The sequence below is a fragment of the Ambystoma mexicanum genome, chromosome 2p (assembly GCF_040938575.1).
Source record: "Ambystoma mexicanum isolate Mex_15411 chromosome 2p, UKY_AmexF1_1, whole genome shotgun sequence".
Taxonomy (NCBI): Eukaryota; Metazoa; Chordata; class Amphibia; order Caudata; family Ambystomatidae; genus Ambystoma; species Ambystoma mexicanum.
In genome coordinates, this window is record NC_090923.1 from 718,222,483 (window position 1) to 718,236,937 (window position 14,455).

Below are 14,455 nucleotides of genomic sequence, written 5' to 3' on the forward strand. Positions count from 1 at the left end.
GTTATTGTCCCCCCCATGCATCATACTGTGACCTTTATAAAAATCTCCCTGTATAATTTGTGGGTAGGGGAGTTGACGCCATTCATCTACTGTCTTTAAGGTGAAGATGGGATTATTGCAGAGCTTACGATGCTGAGTCATGAGATACAAAACCTGCACTAGAATTATTTCTGTGAAGTGTCTTTTGAAAGCGAGTGAGAGTGTTTCCTCTGTCAGAGGTCTCTCCAAGCTGCTTCTTCCCCCAGATGTTTCATTATCAAAGATATTTTGTTGAAGTGCCATGGGGCTGATTTCTTTATCCTGCTCACACAGTCTTCTTTGCTGTGGATGGAATATCCACTCCACATGTGTAGTAATGTCTTCGTTTAGGCAGCTGATCTTGTTTCCAAGGATAGGAGCCTGCAGTGCTTCTGGAGTTTTTAGAGCCAGACTGATCTTTCAATAATAAGAAGAATTCATTGAATTTTTTCCATCAGATTTTGCCCCAAATAAATGGGGGGGAGCGTGGGGTTTAGGCAAATATCTAATATTGGGGTATTAAGGGGGGTAGGTGCGGGGGTCTCCTTGCACCTATATTTGCGGGAAAATTCGACCAGTAAGAACAAAATAAACACATTTAAAAAATCGAAATCTTCTTCGATGAAAGAGTTTCGATCAGATCACATACAACTGTTTCTTTTATACCAGTTTTCCTAACATTGGTTAGTACTTGATGAGAAGCCCATGTACAGATACTCACAATAGAACGAATGCAATTAGGTCGTACCCATGGACCCTATGTGGTGTACACATATATCTCCTAGGTCACTAACCATTACTTTCATTATTTGATGGACACATGGATGCCGTATTCTACTTACAGTGTGTGCTAGGTTTCTGCCTTTTCTTCGCCTGGATCGTGCCCTGCGCCTCGCTCTCGGTTCTTCAAATGGGAAGATCCCTGAAGGAAATGGCATATGATGATGGTCAGAACTGGGTTTCCTTGTGGTTTGCAGTCCTTTTATGACATGTTATTTTTACATAAGCCATAGAGATGAGAAGTAAAGAGTGAGAAGAATGGTTAACCTTTCTTGAATGAAATCTACAACCTCTACTCAAGACATGATGCCACAACTTGTGCAAAGCAACTCTTAGTTCCCCTCTACTTTGCCTCCAGATGTATCTTCTTTCATACTTCTTTTCCTGATAAAATGTTGTGCCCAGTACACGAATTGGACAGTGGGGCAGCTGCTCACCATGTTGCGGACCCGTGTGTGCAGAGATTTACGGGAGGCACAGGGGGCATGCACCAGGCACCCATGGGGAGGCAGCGGGAGCATGTTGGTTGCAATCAGAGGAATTCACTTGGAAGAGTGAAGTATGTATTACCCTCTGCAGGAGTGGCAGGTTTTAGTTGGATTGTGGCAACTCCAGGAATGTGAATACCTTTGCAGAGCTCCGGCGGGACTGCCACGTGACATGGAAGAGTATTTGGAAAACATCAAATATATGGAAAGGCGCGTTTGCACCCGGGCTTTAGGCATGAATGCAAAATATGGCCATCGTCAATGGGTATTTTTACATGGGAAATAGGGTATTTCCCCCACTCTGATCACCAAACTGCCCCTCAGCTTAAAGACCCTGGTGAAGGTGGACCAATGCCATCTTCATCTCCCGGGGAACATGACAAGCTCTATGCCACCTTCGACTTCCTCCTTTCTTCCATCCTGGATGCGCTATGGTAATGCCTATTTTAAGGGTGTCATGAAATGCCAACTCACACCCAGAAAGGTAGTAAGTTAATCGTACTGCATCCTCCTGGTATCAGAAATCCTCAAATTCGACCACATTGCCCTGAGTTTGAATCTCCGTAGATCAGTTTGCCTCAGAGCTCCACTGCATCTTCAAAGTACCTGTCTTCCTACAAACACATGCACCTCCATGCAGAAAACCTTGTGGACAATCCTGCCTTTCCAGGCGGTACTCAAGAATCTGGAAAACCCTCACGTTGCAGCTGTGGATCTATTAGGCTTTGCTGATTTCTTTTTTTACCACAGAAAACAGGGGGAGACTCCCGCAAACCATCCTTCCACCCCAACCTATTATATACCTTACCCATACTTATGATCTGTGAAAAAAAAGAGGTACAAAAAAATTCTGCAAATATATATTCGGAAAGTTGCCATTCGGCAAAAGTGAAGAATACCGTAGCTGTAGCTCGCACCCTCTACTATCCCATTTTGAAAGAAGGGGGAATAACACATTACTTTTTGTGACGCATAATCGCTGGGTATCCACCCAGCACATTGCAAATAGTCTGTGCTCTACACATTTGCAGTCTACTCTGATTCATTCTCTGCAGGGAGCATATGATTGAATATATCTCAAAGGCCAAGAGTCAATGGCCCTCATTACAAGTCAGGCGGTGAACCATGGTGCTTTTAGCACCATGCATGCCGGATTCCGCCATGGTGGATGGCGGAATTACCGCCCCATTCCAAGGTGAGTGGGCCGGTAATTCCTGATTCACCATTTGCCCTTCCCCATTCCCATTTTTGCCCCATAGGGCATAATGGGGATGGGGAAGGCGCTAATTACGGCACCGTAAATTACGGTGCCGTTATTAGCACCAAGGTCGCTTAGCGCCTTGGACTTTAACGCCTGCAAAAAGCAGGCGTTAAAGTGTGAATCAGGCGTTAAGGGTTTAACGGCGCCGACGCTCTTTACAGCGCCGTTAACCCCTTAACGCCTGACTTGTAATGAGGGCCAATGTCTGCTTTCTCCTCATCTCCCATCCTAGATGCCGCGTATCAAATCACCTTTCTTTTCCATGAATATTACCTATATCGTGATTGTGACTTATCGCAGTAGAGCACGGCCCTAATTGTTCTACCAACCATAACCAACAGCTTAATTTCTCCCCACAAACTTAATGATATTTTTATCTAATTCCTTCTGTGATAATTCTGCGTCCATGCATTTTGCCGTCACACATTCCATAATTGCCACTAGAAACGTGGCGTGTCTTCTCCTTCCACGGCACCAGAATGTTCTACCACGTGCTACTATCCTATACTCATACAACCTATTTTCGACCTGAAAAATTTTCTTTCTTGGCGTAAAACAGGTAGCATGGGAACAGACAGCACTTAAGAAAAAAACTTGTGCAAACCCGAACAGCAAACCCCATGCGAGCGACGGGAAGCAGCTGTGATTCTGGGAAAAGCAGTGCTTGGGTAGTTGGGACCCAGTAATAGCTTATGTAGTGGGAATCATACTCAATGGAGAGCGTGGAGGCTAGGACGACTTCTGCGATGCAGGGAACACCATTTAGAAAATGGGTTGGGTACTTGAGAAGCTATGATTCTGGAACTCAGCAGTTGTAGGGCAGATAGTGAAATAGAGTGTAGGGAATACCTGGGAGTAAATTGATGCAGCATTTTCACATCAGTCACCCTGGTGTGGACTTATAATCACCATGCGATGCATATAACTTATCAAATCTAAGCTGGAAACTGAGAACCAAACCCTAGAGAGGTTTCCTCAAATGGCCTCTGGCACCATTATCTCGATTCAACTCAGCCAACAAGATGTATTGGTAAGCAGAAACAGGACCCTTCCCTGATATGATAGGTTATTTATAATGCCCTTAATACCCAGATGTTTCTAAGTGCAAACCCGGGGATCGAACCTGTGGTGCTCCTTGTCGTCTTGCTTCCAAGGCGAGCGCGTTGCCCCTGAGCTATCCTCCCTCCAAAGCTATCTTTGACATTTCCAATTCTGGCATGACAAAGGTTAGCCCTGGAAGGTTAATAGAGACTGCAGAAGAGCAGAAGAAAACAAGAAGAATCTATGAAACACATGAACATTTGAAGGTGCGATTGCAAAGGGGATAGCAAGCACAGGGGATCCCAGAAAACTGGACGTCCAAGTGTTTTGGATCCTGGGCGAGAGCCAGACAAAAGACACCCAAAAGCATTGGATTGCAGCAAGAGCGGAAATGGAGGCAAGGCAAGGATTTGGGAGACACAGACCGTTGAAGGCACTATGGAAGGAATCGTCTTCATCATGGGAAGTGGAGCCTCCGACATCCACTGACGGATCCCACTCTAAATCCAGGCTCTCGCTCTTGGACGAAGAAGTCCTGCAACTGGCGTGGTTCTTGTTGGCAGAAAGCTTGCAGCTGTCACTTGAAACAGTGTCACAGAACGCACTGTCTCTTTCCTCTGCTCCATCGCCTTGTCCCAACGATATATCAGAGAAACTGTCTGATTCCTGATCGGTCTCTTTGTCTGACTGCAACTCGTCTTCAAACACCTACCATACAAGTAACAGAAGGAATGTAAACAGAGCAGTTAAGAATAACAAGCTTTATCATTATTGACAGATTTCTCACAGCGTACTTGACATGGCGCCACCCTGATTTGAAAAGCTTCCAATCGACTGCTGAACCACCACCAGGAAAACGCTGATACTCAGTGAGAAGGTTATTACCAAGGATGGAGACACTCAAAACTCCCCAGAAGGTCGTACTCTCAAACACCGGAAGTATTCTAGCTGTGTCCCAGTAAAGTGATTTTGATACTGACTTAAAACATTGGGGCCCTCAAATCTGTCTGGTGAGTTTGGAGAGCAAGAACCCTCTGCACGCTGTTCAAGATTGTGGGTTACGTGGCATGCAGTCTTCGGTGTGACCCATGAGAATAAGGATGGCAACCTGTGCTTTTAGCACAGCACGGGTAAATCATGCTCCGCTAGAGTTTGTGGCATGTCATGGGTGTTGATGGGCAAGAATCTTTAACAAGGTGCTCTTCCAACGCCAGGGGTGTGACTCGATTTTAAGAGCTATCAGCCTACAGTGATGATCCCATGGGAAGAGTGTGGAAAATGGCACAGGTACCCAAATCATGTTCCCAGAAAACGTGGACGCCTGGCAGCAGCCAAAGGATCTATGATATCTTATTACAATCCTACTCACCTAATTTCTAACTCATAGCAGCCATCCGACTGCAAGCCGACTAATCAAAATAATTTTATTGGCCATTTCAATGCAAGAGATTTGGGCTTTCTTTACGTTATTTTTTCATGTTTTTCTATCTGTTTATCCCCTTTTCTCCTACTGTTTATTAACTTTTTTCAATTTGTATGCTTCTTTTCACTTTTTTCAAATATAAGTGACTTTCAATTGAAAACAATGGGTGCATTTTTGGTAAATTGGCCTTGCAATGATTTTGGTTTCTTTGAGATGGTTTTGTAGGAAAGGGCTCTGATTGAGATGGCTCAGGTGAAAGGGAATAGGTGAATAAAGTCTGAAACATGACCTGTATTTGGTTGGCAGGATCCCTCCCCTGGAAACGACAGCAGTCTTTGGGCTTGGCCCCCATTATTGGGACAACTCGTCTCTATCCCCAGAAACAAACCAGGCCAGAAATACTGCAATCCTGATCTCTGTCATTGGCTGCATAGTTAAAGAATCAATATCCAAAAATGATCCTAAATCAATTCCTTTTATGAGGATGGCAGCCAATAAAAGAACAGGCTACAGGTTACGCTCCTACAGGCCACACAACTCTATACGGGGACATGATGTCATGGACACCTGATGTAGAAGTGGCAAACAGGTGGACAGTCTACCTACCAGCCTCATGCTGACAAGCCGACGGCGGAATCGGAAGACCCGGTTAAAGACCTCCTGGCAGTAGCAGCTTAGGACCTGTAGCTCCTCCTCAAGGCACTCTGCGTCCAGCGGCTCACTCCTCTGTATGAGCTGTTCCCCAAAGACCAGCAGGCCGTCCACACGGTCGGCATTCAACTGCACATCCTGCTGCAGTGGCTGGAATCGAGCAACAGCAGGGAGTGACAACCCCGAAGACCAAGGAGAACGTTACATCATATAACACTAGAAAAGAAAATTACAACTCTACGAGGATATCATGCACACGGTTTGGCTCTATTTGACCTAGAACATTTGACCTAATCATATTTGATAGCATTTATTTGACCTTTTTTTCCGGTCTAAAATGCGGGGGGGGCACCACCCACAACGCCCCCCCCCCACTTACCCTCAACCTAATCGATACCCTTACCCACCCATATATATATTTAATTAAATTTGACTGAAAAAAAAGTCAAAAGATGTGATCAAATGTTTTAGGTCAAATGTTTTTAGGTCTATAATACGAATACCCATGCACACCGCACATGGCACAGCGCCCACTTCTGACTTCTCTTAGCTGATGACTAGCTCAAAATGAGAGTTGTACCAGATTAACGATCCTGCTTAAACGTCAATATCACGTATAAAAAGACATTTATTCAAACCGCATTAAATCCATAGAATATATGAGGCATACATGATAACGATGCAATAGAAATGTATAAGGACATATACATCACATCAGAAAAGTGCAGGGGCACCCCTAAATTATGTAAACCTAAAGTGCTAGTGCATATTCAAACAATAGTTATGCAATACAATACCTATCTACAACATTTAGAACAACATCCTAAGACCAACATTAGACAATATAGCTCAAACCGAGAGACAAGTATCATAGTTGAGGTCAAGAAAGATATACAGTTTACCAAAACTTGAATGAATGAATGAATGAATGCATGATTGAACGCACATCCTTATTAATGTTCCTGTGGTAATACGGCTTTGTGTGGATAAAATTGTCTTGAGGCCTAGGGAAGTGGTAGGGAATATTGTTCTGGAGCAGCTTATTGCGTGAGAGCTGGACCGAGGGGTGCTGTGGCACCACGTGCTCCAATGACTGAAGTGCAATGGTTATTGGGGAAGAGCTTTCATTTTATTTCAGTGATGGGGCTCCCTCTGCAAGAAAAAACCTTTACCCACCACCAATCAAAAGTGGCCTTGGTAAAGGTTGAACAAATCTCCACCGCCCGCTAACAAAGACCACTCGCAGCATGATGGCCGCTGGAGTGACTTGGCGTGGTTTGAAGTGACATCCTGGAGAAACAGGGATAAATAAGTAGGCTGGTAGTGCATGTAGGGTGAACTTTCAACTTGTGCAATCCTTCATACCCATCTTCTGCAGGAACAGCCCAAAAGACCATGACAGGAAGCAGGAAATATTGATCATTAGCACCCATGGGAGAGCTTCTGGCGAATCAGGTGGCTGGGAATGCAGGTGTGAATCCATGATATCCGCCTTTGTTTTTTCATCCTCTTATTCCTCTCCTTCAGTTGTCCGCCATCTTTGTTGCTCACTGCTGTCCCTAAGCCACTTCCACTTAGCTCCTCGTGTCCCTCTTCACCACCCCCAACCCCATTGTCAGGTCCTTCAATTCTCCTTACATTTTGTCCACCAGCATTTCTCGGTCTGGCCGCTCGTCTGTCCTGCATGGAAATATTAAGGGACAGTGTCCCTTTACTATTTTCCATCAATGGGATCTTTGTTGGTAGTCTCTTTTGAAAAGAAGTAGGCTCACATTTGTTACGAGAAACCCAGTTCTTTGAAAAACTGACACTTTAGAAATACCTAAATAGCTATTAACACCCCAGAGGGGGCACTAGGTGCTGAAAGCTATCACCCTCTTTTTGGGGGTGGACAGGGCCAACAATGTCCCTGACCCTGCTGAGGCCTCAATACGCTAGGGTCTCGCTTAGGCTCAAGCTGCTCCATGTCCTCTTGCTTGAGGGTGAGTTTGGAATGTGAAGGAGCCGCCAGCCAGAGTGCCAATCACGTTCTTCCGTTCGGGAACGTGCAGCAATGTTATGACTTTCTGCAGGAACAGAAGAACCCTTCTGAGCTGGAGGTTAGCCCAGGTGTTACTGACATCTTGTTATTAAAGGTGTGATTTCACCATTTCTAAGAATTCAGAACATTCATACCAAACCAGCCTAGCAGACCTTTGCGAGGAGGAGCACAGGTCTCAGAATGCTTGGTGCTGTTAATTAATAATAATAATTTAGCATTTATATAGCTGCTTATTATTACCCACGGCGACCAAGGCTGAGTTTGGCCCTGCCGGGAATCGAACCTGCGTCAGCAGGCTCTGCACAGATGTTAAAGCAGGCCTTCTACTCTCTCTGCTATCTGACCGGCTAGGGGGTGTCATGGGCCCACTCTGCATTATAAGAACAATACTCTCTTCATGGCAAACATAAATAATATAGTCAATTATAACATTACTTAATAATATAATTAATCATATTGTACAACGATACATCGAGAACAATTGCACAACATGAACACACAAATGAACACACCAGTACATAAAGTGCAATCTTAATAAAGTGCTTTTTGGTATACAAAGTCATGGACAAGTGCAAGTGCTTAAGAATTATACAAACTACTGTCCACTTTAAAGTGATTTCAGGTCATGGATGTGTGTTTTTAATTAATACCGAGAAGAGAGTATTGATATTTCAAAGTTGATGGTTGCTTTCTCGTTGTGGCTTATAGGGACTCACAAGAGTTGTTTGTTATGGTGCCACTGGGAATCGCTGTCTGTGAAAGGTGAGAAAGATCCAATACGAAATGCTTCTTTCTGATGGGCAGATTTACAAGTGGCTGGTCCAAACTACCATGTCACCAGCAATAGCCAACAAAACGTTGACCTTTACAAGAGTAAAGCAAGAATGGAAACCTGTTTTTCAGCCAATAAAAGTAGCAATGATAGAATCGGACCAGGACGTAGGCCAACGCCAGATAGTTCAGGGTTCTGCAACACTTTGCTCTCTACATGTTACAGATTACAACCCCCACCAGCCCCACCCAGGAGAATCAATGGTGAGGGATCATGGGAGTCGTAGTGCAAAACATCTGTGTTTACACTGGCTCTTCAACCTATTTACCCGTTAGCACTTCTTCTGTTTAGAGGTAGTGGCACAGCTGCTGAAAACCCCATTTCACAAGTAGATGTTTTTACTACATGTATTACAACCTATTTTAAAAACTTGATAAAACCCAAGATAAAATATATGTCCTTAATCAGTATTTTTACTCTGCACCATCTGATGAAGAAGCCTATTGGACATCGAAAGCTAATGCATTGTTTCATCTCTGCATAACATTTTCAGTTAGCCTAATAAAAGGTATCAAAAACCTGCATTTTGTTTGGTGATGGTTTAAAAAAATGCAAGAATAAAACCCTTCTACCAGTAATGTAAGAGTAGATTAGACCATTTTAAATTAACCTGCCACACGTGCAGCAGTGCAACTCAATAGCCATCTCTGGAAGAACACCTCTAGCTCCGAGCTGTAAAGCAATGCATTGTGGGTATGCATATTAGAAAAAAAGCTTGCAAAACCATCAGAATAATCAGCATTAGTACCCGGTGCGCCAAAAAATATCTGAATATGGTTTCTCTAATTGGCTACTTTCAGAGCCTTACCATACGGTAATCCGAAGCATGAAACGAGGTGCGGTTCGCGCCGATCCTGACACGACTATTCTATTCTGGAGTGGCCGCCACGGAAAGGAAGAAGGGATTACGTGTGGTCCCTTCTTCCTGCTCCATGGGGGCCATTTCTTTTGTTTACCTTTTTTCCAATTTACTTGAATGGCCATCATGGAAATAGAGACAGGATTACATGTAGTCCCTTCTCACCTTCCATGGCGGCCATTTTCTTTGTTTACTATGGCTGCCACCGAAAGAGACAACGGATTACGTTTTCCTGTCTGCTGCAGCCATTTTTTTTCCCTTTTTTTCTCGGCTGTGATCACAATGCGTCTCACAGCTGCAAAAAATAAAAAAAATAAACATTAGTAACCCGGTCAGACCCTACGCTATGCTCGGGCCTGTAACTATGGTCCACGGTGGCATTACCTTATGCTGAAATGGCCCGCAGGCTCGGGGCTTTTTGCCTAATTAGCAAATTGTGCATGGGTCTTTATTTTGCAAAACCCTCATTATACCACAAGTCTTGCCCAACCTCCAGTAGTTTTATTGGCAATTAACCAAGAACTCATAAGAAGGATGTCGATCTGCAGTGGTTCCCCTTATACACTGGATCTGTCATAAGCCTTTTTTACATTCTGTGGCCGAAGCTTGCCTCCACCATATTGGCCACAAGGCCCTTTCATGGACCGAAAGAAATATATCTCCCCCTGTGTCACTTCCAGGCTGATTACATACAGCAACGTAATGTGTGTATTAGCCACCGGCCAGATTAAGCAAGCCATGGGCTGCTCATGCCACAACGTATGCACGCTTCACATAGTGCAGTTCAGTGTTGTGTGCCCCATTAATTTAAAAAAGGAAACTTGACTGCCTCAATTCACCTGGAGCTGCTTTATCTTCTCCAGAGTGTTCCCAATGGAGAAGTGCTCGACATCGGTGAGTTTGAGGTCCAGCTCGATCAGCCGCACCTCGATGATCTCCCTCTCCCACTCGAACTCCTCGCGTTGGTTCACGAAGTACTGAAAAAGATATGGAAACAACACCACAGGAGCAATGCTCATGATTATTGCATAGCTACTCAATACACCAAGGTGTTTCTACACCGCTACAGGTGTGACAGGCTACTCTAGGGAGGTGAAACTGGATATAGACCCTGGAAGTCAAGGTCAGATCACTGAACTTGGAAGCTCGCTGGTGATCATTTCATTAGTACTAGTCATCGGGCAAATAGCTCATGGGTTAAGTGCTCACTTGTGACATGGAGCAAGCCGGCACTGTGCATGTTTGAAACTGTGCACGCTCGAAACACAGTTGGGCTGTAACAGCCTTTTAGCCTTACAAGGTTGATAAATGAAGTACTATTCAATTGGGTGATAATATTAACTGTAGAGGCGCTACAAGTCCCAGAATAAAGCATCACAGAAGAAACTATATAGCGAATTATACAGTTATATCACAGTTATTTGACATTGCAAACACTTGCTATGCAGGTAACTGGCTGTTGATTTCACTCAAAGCATGCACCATTAATTTAAAAGATAGTAAAAAAAACAGGGATGACAAAATAGTACAATGAATTACTGTGATTGGCATAGTAGACAATCACCAAGGAATACGTTTGCATGCTAATCAATTAACAAATTACTCTGACCGTTTCAAGCATCTTACAATAGTTTCAGTGATATGCCCCCATCATTTATTTGTATTGACTATGATGACATGATTGTATATGGTATTTGTAGATCTAGTTTTTCTGCATCCTTTAATTCCGCGACCATACCATCACCTACTTAAATATATAAATAAATCCGAGAGTAACGGGGCCGGGTGGGTGCTGGGATTACTAATTGACAGATAGTTATCCTGGACATTATTGGAAAAATAAGTGGAAAGAATCAAATTAATTAATCGATAGGTCAAGCTCACGGCTGGGTGCACAGTCCATCCACTTTCTAGCTCACCCACCTTCTCTCAGACAAGGCTACATTTTGAGGTAAAAGTAGCAAAGAGCGTCAACCCCATGTTACGGTAGTCACTATGAGCCCTGGGAAAGGTTGAGGAAAGGTCGTTTTGCACAACACCTGTAGATCATACCTAAATGGGTGGCCCGAGGGATGCATGGGGCCAATGTTGTAGCTGGGCCGCGTCTTCTAGGTGCATCCCGGCAATGTGAGTGAGTGGCGGTGGGGATGGATGCGACTCCCCCCCCCCACTTTCATAAGGTAAGAAGAAAGGGGTGGGGGTAGAGGATTCAAAGTGCCTGGGCCGTGTCTGTCATGTGTGGCCCGGAGAAGACTCATGTTGTGGATGGGAGGCAGGCTCTCAGCGCGGCACTCCCTTTATGAGAGTGAGCTCTGCGATGAGAACACTGGCAGTAGGGGGCTCTCATCGTGGTGCTCCCGCTCATCATGGGAGCACGGTGCTGATAGCCGGGCCTGTGCCATTAACTGGGGTATTCATGCGGCCCCCCTCTCATTGGCCAATTTCTGATTGTTTTTGCGAGCCATATTGGCTGGTATGGCCCAGAAATTGGCCAATGGGCGAGGGCCATGTCACTCCCCTGGAATATAATACAGATTAGAAGCGCTGGATATATGATAAAGCAGACTGGTAGATTTAGGATAGTTTGTCAGCAGAGGGAGAAGCTGCCATTAGTAAGAGCTTTGCAACTGTAGGGTAAATTACAGGTGACCTGAGAAAGTTGCTCAGTGTGGCACAGGCTCCCATCCGGTATACAGGTTGGCACCTATTCGTGATTGGCAGATTGACATTACCTTCAGTCTCTTGTGGATGGCGTTTGCCTGTTTCTGCAGGCTGTCCCAGCGCTGGTTACATTCCTGAACCATAGCCCTCAATATGGCTTGCAGCCCAATCCCATTGATTTGCGCCAGCTGCCGATACTGCCTGTTCAAGGACTCCAGCTGCGCCAGCCTCTCCTGAATCTGCCTCTGCAGAACCTATGGGAAAGAGAGGGTGAGAGTGAGACCCCAGAGAATGCCCGGCATTTACACTGGACAATAGACCTTCGGAGAAGTATGTGTGGAGTGTGTGCACTCTTTCCCAGAAAACAAAGGTTTCTATTGCATCGGATCTTCACAGATTCACCTGCTCGACTAACTCCAGCGCGTCAGGTGACCATGTATTTACAATATTTAGTTGTGGGCCCATTTCACGTCATAGAGACTGAACCCGGAAGTGTTGCTATGATGTCACATATGTCTGTACAATACTTTTGTATTTCTTTGTCCCAGTACCTTCTTTAAACCTTTAATCGCTGCTGAAACAGCATCAGAAAATGTGCCAGGCAATATTTCTGCATAAGTCCATGAGCGCACAATTTATTTATTTTAATTGTTTGCCATTTCTGCAGTTTCTTAATGTTATGTTATGCTATATGGTAATTTCTTTGTTTAGTTGTCTTCATTAACATGTAATGTTGTAAAAGTTCATTAAGGAAGAAGCAAAAAAGAAATCATCCAACTCCAACAACCAGCTGTGAAAATCCACATCACTAATCATGACCAATGAAAAGGCTCTATTGAAAGCAAAAATGAAACCACGGGTTGCAATACCAAACAGCCACTAACAGCTGCAAGAGGCAAGACATGGTTTCATCAGTGAACAGCTGCATAGCACAAGTACAGCGTGCCACTTTATCCTAGCTCATTCCAACTTCAATGTGTTTACCGTGCCCATTTATCACCCATGTCAATCAGATTCAGGAGGGCATTAAATCGAAAAATGTTCTGAAGCGGGTCCATACACGAGTCCCTGGCACAGGAAGTCTCCAGGCATATCTTTCACAAATCAAAGATCTAGCTCGACCGCAAACCAAGGATGAACATGCACAGAACAGTGTTGGAGGACTTTCTCCCTGCACGGACACTGATTTAAAAACCCCAGATCGTATTCAGTAAACATATCACTGCGAAAATACTGTCCTGCAAAAGCAGCACAACAGTTACATTAATGTCAGCAAGCAAAACAAAGTGATTACAACATGCTGATATTTCCGCAGGCATCTGTAGGGTGGGATAGAGGTAGTGCAGACGGCAGGTTGCTCTAAAATAAGCTGTTTTACAATACAAACACCTTGCCTCCACCCTACATGAAGTCACAGCCCAGCCTACTGTTTATGCTGCCAAAAACAAAACTACTTAAAACATAGCTTCAAAAGTTCAAAAGACATTTTGTTTAATATATATATATATATATATATATATATATATATATATATATATATATATATATATATATATATATATATATATATATATATATATATATATATATATATATATATATGTGGCAAAGTGCACTGCATGGGACAATAGGGGTGGAGAGGCACTGAGCAAGCGCGTTTACAAGAGAGATGGGGTAAGGTAAAGACCACAGGAGTGATGGCTCCCCACTTGTGCAAAAGCCCAGATCTTTTCTTATTTTGTTTTTATTAGGTATATTAAAAAACAATGCACAGACAAGATTTATTTTTCATTTTTGAGACTTCTTTTTAAATAAATGAAATCACACACATCGAGGATGTGAGTACTGTTGCTTAGTTTTATCGTAAACATGACCATGAATAATTAATTACATGGATGATGCTATGAAACGTTGGGATGTAATTATCAAACACTGTTTGGTAGTAACTATATTGAGATTGCCTGCATCGCAAATAGTAAAAACATTTTTGACAATCTGCGAAGGAATTAATTTTAAACTCAGGGGTATATTTCGGTGTTTATCACTCCTGTTGATTGGTTCTGTTTGGGTCTTGATAATATATGTTTAGTTATGTTGAAATGATTATGATTATATCCGAGTATGAAAACGAACATTTATTTATTTATTTAACTAACTACATTGCTTCGTGGAGTGTTTCCATTTAGTGGTGATCGTTGATTTACAGAAATGCATATCATTTGTTTCTACTGGAAGTATTTTTTTGATTTTTATGATTTTCCAGCAACAGAACTGAATAAATAATTCATTTACAGCTGAGATTGCATTCTATGTGATTATTGATCATTCTCAAGAGTACATGCAATGCATTTGCTGCATTTTATGAGCAGACAGTCATGCTGCTATGGACCTAGGCCTCCA

The 14,455-nt window shown here is 43.5% G+C and overlaps 1 protein-coding gene across 3 annotated transcripts in view; it reads right to left on the minus strand.

Moving 5' to 3' along the window:
- LOC138566713 (nesprin-2-like) overlaps window positions 1-14,455 on the minus strand; it is a 279,861-nt gene that overhangs the window by 50,544 nt on the left and 214,862 nt on the right. For 2 of the 3 annotated variants that reach the window (XM_069644309.1, XM_069644308.1), the window contains exons 4-8: window positions 12,127-12,309; window positions 10,234-10,371; window positions 5,618-5,812; window positions 4,014-4,296; window positions 861-940 (exon numbers count right to left, since the gene is read on the minus strand). In XM_069644309.1, coding sequence (XP_069500410.1) covers window positions 861-940; window positions 4,014-4,296; window positions 5,618-5,812; window positions 10,234-10,371; window positions 12,127-12,309 — 879 coding nt within the window. The remainder of the gene's footprint in view (window positions 1-860; window positions 941-4,013; window positions 4,297-5,617; window positions 5,813-10,233; window positions 10,372-12,126; window positions 12,310-14,455) is intronic. The other variant, XM_069644310.1, reaches the window with a different exon arrangement.